We start from the raw sequence: 16,587 nt of genomic DNA, 5'->3' as shown, positions 1-16,587 counted from the left end.
CTGTTTCTCACAGAATGCTCCTTGACATAACACTGTAGTTCCAGGTCTGCCATGCTGTGGCAGTGGAGATAAATCACACAACAATTTAGAATTGTTCTCTTGGAGACAGCATAGTTTTTTGAATTGCTGTAAAAAGAAAAAAAGTTGTTTCTCAATGCCTCCTGAAGAGACAGTGAAGTGCCAATTCTTTTAAAGTTGTTGTTAAAAAGCCATTACTTGATAAGGGCAATTTCTATAACTATTGTCCCATCTTGAATTTCTAATATCTGTGGAAAATAATCAAGAATGTTGTGAAAAAAATAATTTAATACTGCTCCCTTCAGCACTATCGACCAGGAAGTGCAGACAACACATTTGCAGACCCTAGCAGGAACTGACAGGTTGGCACTTGAGTGGTTTTGCTCTGTCTTTCTATAAACTATGTTGATGATACTCAACCCAGACAAGACTAAAGTGAATTTTACAAGATGAGAGAATTAAACAGAGGAATTGGTGGAAATTATAGCAGCTTTCCAGATTGCAAGGAAGAGTCCATGGCTTGTTTCTCATATTCAGAACCTACGGATTTTGCTGGGTTCCTGGCAGCTGCAGGAGTCACAGATATCAACAATTGTCAAGTGTGCTTATGTACATTTGGGAAGGAGGTTATGTCTTTTTCTTTTGGATGCAGTTTCACCACATTATCTATGCCCTTGTCATTTCAAAGTTAGATTTTTGCAATGGGGCTATCCTTCCAATTGTTTGGAAACTGCAGCTAGCATAGAAATGGGCAGCCTACTTGTTTAATGTCTCCTCAAGCAAAGACCACATTATGCTGTATCCTGAGATCTGTACTGGTTACTGACTGTTTCCCAAGTGAAGTTTAAGGCATTAGTTTTCATTTTTAGAGCCTCAAATAGTTTGGGGTCACAGTTGTTTGCAAGACTATGTCTCTCCTTTTGTATCAGCATGATAGTTGAGGTCATCTGAGGCACTACTCCTCATAAATGGAGAGGGCTGACAGCAACTCATTCTAGATGTCCCAGAGCCTGGATTTGATACCTCACAGGGGAGTTGTGAGGATACAGACATTGAAGATCGTGAGGTGCTCATATACTATGGTGATGAAGGCCATATAAGTACAACAGACAGAAGGATCGACCAACCTACTTTCAGGACATGCTGCAAGATCCACCTGTTTTTCCATGTGATTCTGGGAGAGAGGGGGAGATGGGAAGGGACATGACTGCAGGATAGCTAGGAGGCTGATCGAAGAACTACAGGAGACTAGGCTGGGGACAAGAATACACACTATTTTGGGATGGGGACCTGGGTTTTTCCTGTGTAGTTAGCATGTGTGTGATGTGTGTTGTTGCTGTTTTACTTGTTAAGATGTAGGGGTCCTGTTTGTGTCCTGTTTTGCAGTTATACCAAAATTGGGTGTTATAGTAAAAAATAAAAAATGTGGTGTGAGTAGAGTTTAGAGAGGTGCAGAAGAAATATAGAGAAGAAAGAGCCTACTCTTCAAACACAACACAATGACCACAAACCTCAGCACCTGCAGAACAAAAGGCCAGACTCACTTGACATAGCTTTCTTACAATAAATCAATAACATTTTAGCTAACCTTTGTGAAAGGACGGAAAGGAGGACAGAAAAATTATATAGTAAAACCTGCCTTAGAGACCACCTGTCACGAGCAACTACGTGCAGAGGCCATGGAACACCACCACTCTCTAGTATGCAAACCTTTGAAGAGAGACCACCTCTTACAAACAACCACTTTTGCTAACTCCCATGAGCGGTTGCTCTTGGCAGGTTTTACTGTATATAAAAGACACTAGTAAAGCACTCATATACTACATTGATAAGTACGGGATAGGTTAGATCAGTGGTTTTCAACTTTTTCATTTGCGACCCCTAAAAAATTATTGAGGTGTGGACCTCGTTGGAAATCTTAGACATAGACTGAGGACCCCTAGGGTCGGCAGACCATAGGATGAAAACCACTGGGTTAGATGGATAGAAAAAAATACCTTGTCAGAAAACAGTCAATTTATATACATTGCATCATTTTCTATAGGAAATCTATTTATATGACACTCACTGGAATAACTGTATTTGAATGTTCCATTTTTTTTTTTTTTTTACATTCCATATTAAAAAAAAGTCAGCATTACTATCAATAGTACATCTTATTTTTGATACCTGACTTTTTATGTTCTTAGTTCTGTGAGAATTTTCAAATCTGTTTTAAAATATTACATTTCAGATGACACTGTAAACCAGAAGAATATTAATATTAATATTAAAATCTTTTACAAAACATACCACTTCTTCATCTGAAAGCTCTCGTCCTTGAATGCTGCTATTTTCTCTCACTGCTTGTTGGTGTTTTTTCCCCTTAATGTGGCTAAAAAGATACACCTCTGAGGAAATCTGGAATGAGAATAAATGATGATTAGGGCCCTACCAAATTCACAGTCCATTTTCGTAAATTTCAGGGTCATAGCATTTTAAAAATCTGGAATTTCACGGTTTTAGATATTTAAATTTTAAATGTTATGGTATTGTAACAAAAAATGAACATGTATTTAAAAAAATGGCAAAATATAAACTTGTGAAAGCCCTTAAGACAGAGGTTCTCAAACTGTGGTCCGTGAGTGCCATTCAGGTGGTCCGCGGATAGTTCTAAGGTGCGCACCTGGGCGGCTGCATACGAGAGAATGAAGGGCCACCCACCTAATTAGTGGAGTCGTGCAAGGGGTAGGTGGGAGGGGGGCAGTGGGGTCAGAAGAGAGGGTGGGAGGAATTTGGGACGTATAGGGCTGCAGTGGCCAGAGCAAGAGGCGACTTTCCCCAGCTCCAGGTCTGCAGCTGCTGGGAAGAGACAGCCCTCCTTCCCAGCCGAAGCTCTGTGGCAGCTGTGGTGGGGGAAATACCCTTCTCCTTCCCAGCCCCAGCTTGGGGGCTGTTGCAGCGGGGAAGAGAGGGCACATCCATTGCATTAGAAAGATAATACTACTGATATTAAAATATGAGTTGCGTGCCTTTATTTGTAGAACAAAAGAACGTTAATTATTAAGGTTTTATTTATATAGTGCTTTTTATCCAAAGCGCTTTACAGTAGTTAGCTAACAGTTCAAACAACATTTGGAAAGATCATTAAGTGGTCTGCCAAGACCTTCAGCAATTTTGAGGTGGTCCGTGAAAAAAAAAGTTTGAGAGCCACTGCCTTAAGACTCAGTGTTTCTCAGACTGGGGGTTCTGACCCAAAAGGGAGTTGCAAAGCTATTGTAGGTGGGGGTCACAGTATTGCCACCCTTACTTCTTCACTGCCTTCTAGTGTTCTAGTGGAGACTGACATAGTGGAGGATCCCAAGTTGTTTATTCTTGCTCTAAACAAGTTTATTCCAAAAAATGGTGTAAATGCCTGTACACCATTTGAAATAATTCTGTGTTTGGATGTGAAGTATGATACAAATGTTCTAGGGACAGCACAAGAGGGTGACAACACCAACTTTGTCTGGTGCAGATGAGGCCTAGAAATACAGATTGGAATTCAGCTAATAAGTTAAGAGCAATGCTCATGTTTATGCCACATATGAATCACAGCTATTGCTCTCTACTAGCAGTAGCAAGATCCAAGGTACTGGGAGTAAGAACTGCGTGTCTCTCTCTGATACGTAAGCCAACCCAGAGCATCCAGCCACTGAACTATTTCTGTGCTTACAGTGTTGTTGTAGCCAGCACTGTAGTCGGTCCCAGAATATTAGAGAGACAAGGTGGGTGAAGTAATTAATATCTTTTATCGGACCAATTTCTTTTGGTGAAAGAGACATGCTTTTGAGCTACACAGAGCTGTTGACCTGAAGAAGAGCTCTGTGTAGGTTGAAAGCATGTCTTTTTCACCAACAGAAGTTGGTCCAATAAAATATATTACCTCACCCACCTTGCCTCTGGGTCACAGACCTCAGAAACCTATGGAAGCCTCCCTGGTAACATACATGCAGAGACTACTCCATAGCCATGTGTACAATCATGAACACCTGTTTACTCTGTCAGAAAGAAGGGTTCTTGTAAATGTCAATACCATACCTCTTAATCTTCAAGCTTGCCAGTGAATGACACAAGCAATCAATATTGGCAAATAATTAAAATATGGAACATCTCTGTTTTATTTTATGTTGTACCATATTGACCTATTATAATGGTTTTAACTATAAAACCTGTTTTAATGGTATTTTCTCACTGCGTGAATAAAATAAACCAATTTTAAACAAAAATCTGGAAAAACAAATTCCACCGTATGCAATCAGAAGGAAGACCTATTTGTATTGTCAGCAGGGTTTGAACTCTGGACCATGAAATCTCCAGCATAGACCTCAGCCCCTTGAACTGTTATCCTCTATTTGGATCTACCAGTAGAGAGAGAATTGATATACACTTTGCCAGCAAGTTGCACAATTATCTGTTAGACAACAGTAAAATGATGGAGATCAAGAATCTTGGTTTCTATTCAGGTTCTGGGAAGGGAGTGTGGTATAGTGGCTAGAACAGTGGTTGTTTAGAGACAGGATAACGGAGCACATAGATCTGGCACATTCATTCTGACAGGCAGTGTGACTAAGTGGACAAGACTTAGGTCTACGATATGATAAAAACTGGGTTTTTATTCTCAGCTCTCCCTGAAGTGACCTTGTGAAATCTTTCAGTGCACTTATTTATAAAATGAAGAAATGATGCGTGACTGACTTCTTGGGTAGGTTATGAAGCCCTTGCTCAATGATAAGGAGTCTATAGTAGACAGAAAAATAAACAGCAATCAGTACAGGGGAGACCAGGCCTCCTAGCTCCAGCTCAGTGAACGGCGCCCTAGGCTACATGATTCTCTCTCCCTGTTTCTGGGACATTGCCTGACTTGGTAGTGCAATGGAACAGCAACCTAATGCAACTGCAGTGCCGAAGATCCCACAAAATCTGCTACATCTCAGAGCTCTGATCATTCACAAAAGCAAGGAAGCAGGGAGAGAATGGTGGGGCAGTACTCCATTTACAATACATTCATGCCGGCAAACCACAGCAAAACTGGTAGATCGAAACCTTAGCTAGGCCCATTACTTTTGATAGCATTGCTTCAATCCAACTTACCAAAACATTGCATAATGAACACTGCTTTTTTCGTTCATATGGTGTAAGTTTAGGTGCATAATCAGTATTAGCATGTCTCCCACTGCTTAATTCAGCTGCCTTTTCTTTCCTCTGTTCAATTTGTTCCATGTGTCTCCGAATGCTTTCATCATGCTAAATAAAACAACAAATGGTAAAGAACATCGAATAAAAATAAACAGAAATGAATAATGTTCAGAAATACCAAGGTTTATTAAGTACTGTCTAGTTCTAGATGATGAAAAGTAAAATAAAAACTTATGTATAATACCATCCAAAATGCCAAAAAGGAGGCACCAGGCTCTATCACCACACATATTTTAAGTGTGTTACTCTTTATTGATATAATTGAAAATATTAACACTATACTGTTATTTATGTAGACTAGTATCACTTCATCATCTTTTGTAAATCTAGTCTGATGGTTTTCTGTTGCATTTAGTTTCTCAGCTCATGTTGTATTTCTTCCGCAGGAAGAACTCTGAGACAGAATTCAATCAGTTCAACTTCCAATACCATACAGGCATTATTGGTGTAATCGTGCTTGCTCTGATGAACTGAAAGCAACATGGCATCAATTAAAAAGGTATAAATGATTTATTATTAATATTTAGATTGTAATAGGGATTACAGTCTCTAGACCCTTTCAAACAATGCTTTGTTTATCAACCACAACAAGGATGGCACAAAATCTATATATTACCTAATACTAGAAATTAGCTTATAAACATCAACTGTATGAGAAAGAATGGCATTTCACAATAGGAGCATGTGTAGTGAGAGTGCTTCTTAATTAGTGGGATCAACAGTAGAGAATTACTTAAAGATGGAAGAACAGTCTGTTTTTTAAAATTATACGACTGTATAGATCTACGGCAATGGACCACAGATACTGATGGAGACTACTAGGTACTCCCATCATGCTATTACTACTACTAATATTCTGTAACTTTGATAAAGGTTTTATTTTCTCAGTTCACCAGAACTTCAAAAATAGCACTTAGTACTTTGGAAATCTTTATGCCTCTCAAAATAGGATAGATATATGTTCAAACTTCTTATCATTTGGTCTTTGGTTCTTCATAAGGTAGGAGTTTCACAAGCTGTGTTGTAATACTGCAGCATCCTACCTAACATCCCCAATCCTACAACTGACTCCACATGACTGGATCCCTGTGCTTCTGCAGAGATCCAGTGAAATTGACAGGGCTCTGAGTGGATCCAGTTGCAGGACTGGGACCACATTCTATGCAGTGAAGAGGAAGGAACATGCCATACTTCTATTACTGATACTTGTGAAGACCCATAAAATGGCATCATTTCCCATGTCCTTTTCTATGTAACACTGGTTTGTAGACTGTTTTCACCAAACTGTACAAATCAGTTTTAATTATTTTTTACCAAGACTTTTATTTTTGCCAGAATTTCATTTTAATAATAAGATTAGAAATTTCTTCAAAAGTACAAAATCATTTAGACCTAACTGTGATCCCACACTTGGTTTACACTAATTAATTCCATTGACTTCTATGGCATAATTTCTGATTTCCAGTGTCAGTGAGAGCAAAATCAGACCCATCTTCATAAGCCAGATGTCTAGATAAAAAAACCTGAACTACAGTAGCAAAATTCAGGGTATGATATGGCTCTACTGTAATGACTTTGCTAAATAAAATGTACTTAAAGAAAATTATTTTGTGGAAATTCTATTTTAAATAGAAATGTATTTTCAGTTAGAAAGAATATTGCTCCCTTTATACCTTCAGCTGAATCTTTTTCTGTAGCTCCTCCATTGCTTCTTGTTGAGCTGCAGTGAGAGCTGCCAGCCTCTCCTCTCGATCTCTACCAAAGAAGAACATGTATTATAGCAAAAGTGGTAAAGGTCTGAAGTATACATTTATAGTTATCATATATATTTGAGATGGGGAAAGAAAACCAGAGACGGCGTTAACTGCTACCCCTTGTGAAGCGACAACAGGGAGTAATACATTGATGACTTTCCCAAAAATGTCTAGTGCAGACAAGGCCAATCACAGAGTCACACAACAGCTGGGGGAAATGCTTGAGATAGAAAATGATGATGGTTAAAGGTCTGATCACAGCAGCTTTCTGAAGTTCTACAAATTAAGCTTTACTGCTGTTTTTGCTGTTTCGTATATACTCTTGATCAAAGCAATAAGAAGTATGTGCATATTGTAAATAAAGGAATTTACAAGACAACTGCTAGCCAGAAGACTGAACTTAGTAGTCATATATTGACATGCAAGATGCATGAAAGACCCACAAGCAAGTTCCATGTGCAAAGCCCTGGTGAACCTACCTTCCCCACTGAGAAGAAATAAAAGGTGCTGTCTCTAAAACCTACTAGGTGGTCCCATCTTTAGTCTCAGTCTCTGGCTAGTGAGTGTTGATGCATGAAGTCACCTTTGCTTCCATCTGGCTGCAAGAAGGCAATGCTTACTGATGCGAGGGAGAGAAAGGTTTCTTGTACTCTACATCTCCCTTGCTTTTTTTCTTTTTGTCCTGCAGTCCCATGAATATTCCAGTGCTTCTCTCTGGTGCTGATGATTGTAAAAACTATCAGCAACACTGTAAAAGTGACATGATTCTCAACAGTTTCACTGCTCCCTGCAGGGTTCTGAATAGTTTAGTGAAATTGTCCAGTCTTAAGTTCACTCTGCTGCTGCTTCTTCGGAAAGGCAAGAGCAAGAGTACAGGTACTGGAGCTAACAATCACGAAGACAGTGCCTCATCAGTTCATATTTGGAAAATTATCTTTGAAACTGTAAAAGTATTAGAAACTTTGTTCTTTTAGAACAAAGCTTAAATTCTGCAGAAATTAATTATTAAGGTCACACATTCAGCAGGGCAAATTTCCCACTTGCCAATAGCAAGTGAGAAAATGGAATTTTCAAACCCTAATTATAAATCAGAATACAGTTGGCTGCTGTTACTGTTTGAATAAAGAGAAGCAGCCTGGGTAGGGACCAAAAGAGGTCATGGAAGCACAATGCATGCAGCTTTGGCTATGCTCAGCAATGAAGAAGGCACTTAAATCCATTATGCATGTAATACATTGATACACACAATACAAAACCTATGGAATCAATTCTAGTAACTTCTTATTTCATGTACTTGAACCAAGGACCTAGGCACAACTACAGCTAACTGAGGGATGCTACATAGAATAGATATAAAACAAAGGTCCAAGGATGTCCAAACTGGGTTGAGGGAAATATGTTGCAAACGAAGAGGTGAGCATTTGGTTTCTGGACTTATCTCCTTTCTTATAGGTTGAACCCAAATGCTTCCGTAAAAATTTCAAAGCTCGCTCTTGTCCTACTGAGAAGCAGAATGAAGTGAAATGCCCTAGAGATGGTGGAGAGAGACAAGGTGGGTGAGGTGATATCTTTTATTGGACCAACTTCTGCTGGTGAGAGAGACAAACTTTCGACCTACACAGAACTCTTCTTCAGGTCTGGGAAAGGTACTCAAAGTGTCACAACTAAATACAAGATAGAACAGATTGTTTGGCATAAGTAGTTAACACCTAGTCTTAGGACTTGTCTACACTTGAAATACTACAGCAGCACAGCTGCAGTTGCACCGCTGTAGCATTTCAAGTGCAGACACTGCCTATGCTGACAGGAGGGGTTCCCAGGCTCATCTTTTGAAAGTGTTGTTCAGGTTTTCTTTGAGGATGAGGACTAAGAGGTCAAATACAGAGTGATTGCTTTGTGAAAAGTGTTAACCCCCAGGTGATATGATATTTTTGTCTTTTATCATTTTTGTGAGAGTCCAATTGAGAGCATAGTGATTGTATTGTTTTACCCACATAGTTTTTATTGGGACATTTAGTGCACTGGATGAGGTACACCACATGTTGTGATAGGCATGTGTAGGACCCACGTATCTTGAAAGATGTTTTGTGGAGGGTGTTGATCATCGTAACAGTGGAGATATGTCTACAGGTTTTGCATCTGTTGTTCTAGTAAGGTCTTGTAACACTCTGAGTTGGTGTGTCCTCGTCTGCGTGGTGTTTGCTTCTGATGGAGAAGTTGGAGGTTGTTTGAAGGCCAGAAGAGGAGGTTCAGGAAAGCTTTCTTTCACTATGTGGCCCAATCAAGTGTGGGTTGCAATTGTCTGATGATACCCCATATGGGTTCCAGTGTGGGGTGGTAGATGACATCTAGAGGTGTACAGTTGGAGCGGGAAGCCATACAGGAAACATGGACTGAACAGAGATACTGGATTTATGTCTTATTACAACAATCTATAACCCCCTTAACACCACTACCCCCAAGTTCCCGCCCCCTTTCCTACCTATGACAGAAGGGTTGTTAATAGGCCACTTCACCTTGGTTCCTTGAAATGTGTGTTAACTATTTATGCTAAACAATCTGTTCTGTTTAACTATGACACGGAGTACGTTTCCTAGGCCTGAAGAAGAGTGCTATGTAAGCTCAAATCCTTGTCTCTCTCTCCAACAGAAGTTGGTCCAATAAAAGATATTACCTCATCCACCTAGTCTTTCTGATATCCTGGGACAAACATGGCTACAACACCCCTGCATACAACATATTCTATGAGAGCATTCAAGGTGAAATGACCTGTTAGCTGCTGGAGCAGCCCTGGAGAACTTGAATCTCCTCTGAAGTTCAGTGCTTTGAATGAGTTGTAAGACTCTCAGCAAAACAGTCAGTCATTCCAAAAAGGTCGTGGCAAGCCTTCTTATGTAAACAATTTTGAATTATGTAAGGGGTAACTGATTTTAGTTGGTCTTCCTAGATCGTGACAGCTCAGAGTTTTACTTAAAGAAATATCACACTCAAAGCTAACAAGATCTACACCAATCAGACAATATAGTGATCATGGTAATCTGAAACCAAGATCTTCCTGCCGCTTTTGGGGCATTTCTGCTTTTGAATGTGCCTGTCATACTCTCTAATGAGAAAAATTAAACAACAGATATTCTGAAATAAAAATAATCTGAACGGCAAAAGTAGAAAGGGAAAAATATTAAAGAAAACTGAAAACAAATATTAAGAAGTACTTTACTGAATAAACTAGTTCTGGTGAAGGCTTGCATAAATCCAAATTTAAAAAATAAAAAAGCACAGAAAATATAGAAATACAGGCAGGGAGAACAAGGCTCAGAGTGAATACTAGGTACAATCGTTCTTTCAGAAAATGTAAGTGAACTCCTCCAATTGCCATGGGGGGAAAAGGAGATGACGATGAGACAAATTATGTACTTTATGTATCTTCCCCGAGGTACATAAGCAACACCTGCACGCACTTTAGTCTTTTAGAACGTCTTGATTTTGGCTTTAAAGAATCCTGACTCACACTACACACCCAAAGAACACAACGTCCAAAATGGATTATGCAACAGAACTTATTTTAGAGAACATATTTGTTTTCTTCCTCTATGTGACATCAAAATTAAGACAAAGATAACACTATGGCTTTTGAATCAATATTTTAATGTAGATAAAAATTTTCCTAAGACTCAATGCCCTTACGTACAAAACATAAATATTACTCCTTGCATAGCTTATTGGTCCATATGTAAAACATATTTGTATATCATTATGCTCAGTAATACAGTTGTATGATTACTATTGACAAAAGTGGAATTTTCCATACTATGGAGGTCATCTCTTTGGAATATAAAATTCTCAGAAATTGCATCTAAAGCCTTACTGGGAATCAAGCTAATGTACCATGAGAGCACAGGGTCTCTTAATAGGCACTTTTACATACACTACCCCTTTCATAAGAAGGCTTTAATCACCACCAGATGCACAAAATGAGTGCATTTTGAAGAAAAGTTAAGTAGATATTCCAAAATGACCCATTCCATTCTGTTTTAAGTCTTTTCGTATAAGATTCAAGTATTTCTAGCAGCAAAATAATGAGCCAGATCCTTGGGTCCCACTGAGCTATACCAGAATCCAAGAGGAAGGGTGACTTAAAGTCAAACAAACTCCCCTGTACCATGGCATCAGGATTCATGTTTGGACTGATTTATGTTAGAGAAACCTTTGGGCTACTCTAACATGCCAGGTGCAGTGCCCCCTAAAGGCCATTCTACCTGTCCAAATCACCGGATTGCAAAATGCTGTGGCCACATCTCTTCCTATCCCTATGCCAAGGAAGGAGAACCAGGAATGGATGGCATACAGTTGGTATGCTGGCTCTATGCCACCAGAGAATTCCTCTAAGTAAAGGTTCCTCTATTTACCAGCAGCTCTTTTAGGGCAGTTTTCTGCCCACTTTCTACCATGGAAATAGGCAAAGGGGACAGAATAGGATTTGACCCACCGTATTTTCTCTAGCTTAAAATACCCATTTTGAATAGTATGCAGTTAATAAAGCATGGAGCCACACACTGAACTAATGAGGATAAAACAAAATATTAAATCGCTACTCAGCCAGTGTGCATCACCCATCCGATACACTGAATGAGGATAGGCTCCTGTGAAAAAATAGTATGTAATTAAAAGACTGTATCATAATGCACAGTGGCGTCAAATTAAAGTTGTACAGGTAACCTTAAGTCTAGTATTTCCTAACTTTTGAGTGCTTGACTTTGCAACTTTAACACTCTTTTAACAAATTTTTGGATATAATTTCTAACTTTTTAAAAAAATAAACTGATAAAATTCTTGTTGAATTTGGGTGGAATCATAGCTTCACAGCACAGACCTCTGCCACTTGAACGAATGGAGTAATGGCTAGCAGTAGTAGGCTGTCATCCCCTATGTGGACCAGCCACTGTAGCGGGATGAGATGCACACTTCGTCAGCAGATTTCACAGATATTTGCTGACAGCAGAAGAAAGCTGAGGCTTGGGATCTTGAATTCCATTCCAGGTTCAGTAGGGCAGTGTGGTATAGCAATCAAAGATGCTTCTGCCTCTGTCTCTCTATGCTGACAGGAGAGAGCTCTCCCATCGGCATAATAAAACCACCTCTGCAAGAGTCAGTAGCCATGTCAGTGGAAGAAGCTCTCCCACCAACATAGCGCTGCCCACACCGGTGCTTAGGTTGATGTATCTTACGTCGCTTATTCACAACTCTGAGGATATAAGTTATACTGACATAAATGGTAGTGTGTACAAGCTCTGAGGCTATTAACTGCCCCTGAAATCATCCCTCAGTTCCTCACTATCTCTAAAATCAAAAGACACTTATGAAGCTTTATAAAAAAAGACAGACAATGATGCTGATTGACTGAGATGAAAATCTCATATCATTTTTGTTAGAAACTTGGGGTAAGGCCTAAGTACTGCCTAATCTTTATGGAATATGGTATACAGTTGGTTTGGCCATCAGAGTCGGTTACTCCAAAATGCTCATAGTCAAGGTAGTGACCACTAGAAATGAGACTTTCAGTGACAGATGGTACAAAAAGCAATAATCTACAAGCCCCATCCCTAAGGTTTTGTCTACACTACGGGATTAATCCGAATTTATATAATTTGAATTTTGGAAACAGATTGTATAAAGCATGCGGCCACACTAAGCACATTGATTCGGCAGTGTGCGTCCATGTACCAGGGCTAGCGTCGATTTCCAGAGCGTTGCACTGTCGGTAGTTATCCCATAGCTATCCCATAGTTCCCGCAGTTTCCCCCGCCCATTGGAATTCTGGGTGGAGATCCCAGTGCCCGATGGGGCAAAAAACATTGTCGCAGCTGGTTCTGGGTACAGCCTCACCCCTCCCTCCATGAAAGCAACGGCAGACAACCATTTCGCGCCTTTTTTCCTGGGTGAACACTGCAGACTCCATACCACGGCAAGCATGGAGCCCGCTCAGCTCAAGGCAGCAGTCATGAACATTGTAAACACCTCGCGCGTTCTCGTGCAGTTTATGCTGAGCCAGGACCAGAAAAACGAGGAGAGGAGGAGGAGGCGATGGCAGCGCAGCAACAAGAGTGATGAGGACATGGACATGGACACAGAATTCTCTCAAACCGCAGGCCCCGGTGCTTTGGAGATCATGTTGTTAATGGGGCAGGTTCTATCCATGGAACGCCGATTCTGGGCAAGGGAAACAAGCACAGACTGGTGGGACCGCATAGTGTTGCAGGTGTGGGACGATTCCCAGTGGCTGTGAAACTTTCGCATGCCTAAGGGCACTTTCATGGAACTTTGTGACTTGCTGTCCCCTGCCCTGAAGTGCCAGAATACCAAGATGAGAGCAGCCCTCACAGTTGAGAAGTGAGTGGCGATAGCCCTGTGGAAGCTTGCAACACCAGACAGCTACCGGTCAGTCGGGAATCAATTTGGAGTGGGCAAATCTACTGTGGGGGCTGCTGTGATGCAAGTAGCCAAAGCAACTTGCATCACAGCAGCTGCTACGAAAGGTAGTGACTCTGGGAAATGTGTACGTCATAGTGGATGGCTTTGCTGCAATGGGATTCCCTAACTGTGGTGGGGAGATAGATGGAATCCATATCCCTATCTTGGCACCGGAGCACCAGGGTACCCAGTACATAAACCGCAAGGGGTACTTTTCAACAGTGCTGCAAGCACTTGTGGATCACAAGGGACGTTTCACCGACATCAACATGGGCTGGCTGGGAAGGGTTCATGACGCTCGTGTCTTCAGGAACACTAATCTGTTTAAACGGCTGCAGCAAGGGACTTACTTCCTGGACCAGAAAATAACCGTTGGGGATGTTGAAATGCCAATAGTTATTCTTGGGGACCCAGCCTACCCCTTAATGAAGCCTACCCATGGCTCATGAAGCCATACACAGGCAGCCTGGACAGGAGTCAGGAGTTGTTCAACTACAGGCTGAGCAAGTGCAGAATGGTGATAGAATGTGCATTTGGCCGTTTAAAAGGTCGCTGGTGATCGTTACTGACTCGCTCAGACCGCAGCCAAACCAATATCCCCATTGTTATTTCTGCTTGCTGTGTGCTCCACAATCTCTGTGAAAGTAAGGGGGAGACCTTTATGGCGGGGTGGGAGGCTGAGGCAAATCGCCTGGCTGCTGATTACGCACAGCCAGACACCAGGGCGATTAGAAGAGCACACCAGGAAGTGCTGCGCATCAGAGAAGCTTTGAAAACCAGTTTCATGACTGGCCAGGCTACAGTGTGAAATTTCGGTTTGTTTCTCCTTCATGAAAACCTGCCCCCTTTATTGACTCATTCTCTGTAAGGAACCCACCTTGCCCCTTCCCCCAGCTTGCTTTCAAAGGAAATAAAGTCACTATCGTTTAAAAATCATTTATTCTTTATTCATTGATTATAAAAAGAGGAAGAGAACCCGGGTGGGGTCTGGGAGAAGGATCGGCGGGAAGGAAAAGGCCACTAAAAAAAGGTTTAAAAAATGACAGCCTTTTGCTTGAGCTGTCCACTGGGGTGGAATGGGAAGGTGTACGGAGCCTCCCCCCCCGGCGTTCTTACATGTCTGGGTGAGGAAGCTATGGAACATGGGGAGGTGGGAGGGGGGTTATACAGGGGCTGTAGCAGCACTCTGTTATCCTGCTGCCGTTCCTGAAGCTCCACCAGACGCCGGAGCATGTCTGTTTGCTCACGCAGCAGCCCCAGAGTTGCATCCTGCCTCCTCTGATCTTCCTGCCGCCACCTCTCATCTCAAGCGTCTCTCCTCTCCTCATGTTGGTCCCTCCCTGTCCTCCTGTTGGTCCCTCATGTCCTCACATTGGTCCCTCCTGTCCTCACGTTCACCGGCTTCTTTCCTATACTTTGAAACCGTGTCCTTCCACTCATTCAGATGAGCTCTTTCACTGCGGGTGGATTCCATGATTTCCGCGAACATCTCATCTCGCGTCTTCTTTTTCCGACGCCTTATCTGAGATAGCCTTCTGGACGGAGGAGGGAGGCTTGAAAAATTTGCAGTTGCTGGAGGGAGGGAAAAAAGGAGAGAATTTTTTTAAAAGATACATTTTACAGAACAATGCTTATACTCTTTCACGGTGACCAACACTATTCAGATTACATAGCACATGTGATTTCTGTGCAAGGTCGCATTTTCCTCTTAATATTGAGTGCCTGTGGCTTTGCTGCTAGAGATCACAGATGCAGGTCCGGGCAACAGAATTCGGCTTGCATGCGGCCATGGTAAACCATTGTCTTTCGGCTTCTGCACCTTCCTTTCCCACATACCAAGCAAAGCCCGTTGAGTGCTGCGGTTTTCCTGTTAAGCTTCAGCAGCAGAAAACAAACTAGCCCCCCTCATCCAATTCTCTGGATGATCACTTTATCCCTCCCCCCACTGCGTGGCTGGTATCAGGGAAGATCCCTGCAGGAACCAAACTAACACCCCCCACCATGCCATGAATTCTCTGGGATGATTGCTTTACCCACCGCGTGCCTGGTATCAGGGAAGATCCCTGCTAGCCAAACGCGAAAAGCTGCGCTTGGCTAACTGCAGGGAAGGATTTCTTTTCAACCACAGGCAAACAGCCCAGTAGGAACGGCCACCTCTGTCCCCTTAATTAAATTCCCGTATTTCATCCAGGTTACCATGAGCGATATCACTCTCCTGAGGATTACACAGCAAGATAAAGAACGGGATGTTACTTGAATGCCAGCAAACACCGGGACCATACGCTGCCAGGCTTTGTCATGCAATGATATCAGATTACTTGCTGCAAGCATGGTGTGGTCAAGTGTCCTACCATGGAGGACGGAATAAGGCTGCACTGCCCAGAAACCTTGTGGCAAGGCTTTTGGAGTACCTCCAGGAGAGCTTCATGGAGATGTCCCTGGAGGATTTCCGCTCCATCCCCAGACACGTTAACAGACTTTTCCAGTAGCTGTACTGGCCACGAATGCATCCCAAGTCCTCAGGGCAAAGTAATCATTAAAAACCCTTGCTTTTAAAACAAGTTTTATATTTTAAAAGGTAAACTCACCTGAGGTCCCTTCCATGGGGTCATGGTCTTGGATACTGGCTTGGGAGGGTACTTCAGTCAGGCTGAGAAAAAGATCCTGGCTGTTGGGGAGAACGGAATGCTGGGTGCTCTCCGCAAGTTAGTCCTCCTCCTCCTCCTCTTCTCCGTCCGCAGAATCCTCAGGTGTAGCTGATGAGATTACCCCTGCCTCGGAATCCACGGTCACAGGTGGGGTAGTGGTGGCGGCCCACCCTAGAACTGCATGCGGCTCGGCATAGAAGCAGCATGTTCGTGGCTCTGACCCGGAGCGACCGTTTGCCTCCTTTGTTTTTTGATAGGCTTTTCTGAGCTCCTTGACTTTCATGCGGCACTGATCTGAGTCCCTATTGTGGCCTCTCTCCATCATGCCCTTGGAGATTTTTTCAAAAGTTTTGGCATTTCGTCTTTTTGAACGAAATGCTGCTAGCACTGAATCCTCTCCTCATATAGCGATCAGATCCAGTACCTCCCATACGGTCCATGCTGGTGCTCTTTTTCGATTATCGGCCTGCATGGTTACCTGT

At 42.1% G+C, this 16,587-nt stretch overlaps 1 protein-coding gene across 1 annotated transcript in view; it reads right to left on the bottom strand.

Moving 5' to 3' along the window:
* The window catches only part of SCAPER (S-phase cyclin A associated protein in the ER), a gene marked incomplete in the record, with an annotated part of 368,987 nt that overhangs the window by 212,318 nt on the left and 140,082 nt on the right, over positions 1-16,587 (bottom strand). Inside the window, 3 exon segments of the mRNA XM_034784768.1 lie at positions 2,311-2,418; positions 5,131-5,283; positions 6,909-6,990. Coding sequence (XP_034640659.1) covers positions 2,311-2,418; positions 5,131-5,283; positions 6,909-6,990 — 343 coding nt within the window.

The sequence above is a fragment of the Trachemys scripta genome, chromosome 10, assembly GCF_013100865.1.
Source record: "Trachemys scripta elegans isolate TJP31775 chromosome 10, CAS_Tse_1.0, whole genome shotgun sequence".
NCBI lineage: Eukaryota > Metazoa > Chordata > Testudines > Emydidae > Trachemys > Trachemys scripta.
The sequence above is the reverse complement of the archived record's forward strand: the minus strand, read 5'-3'. Positions and strand labels throughout refer to the sequence as shown.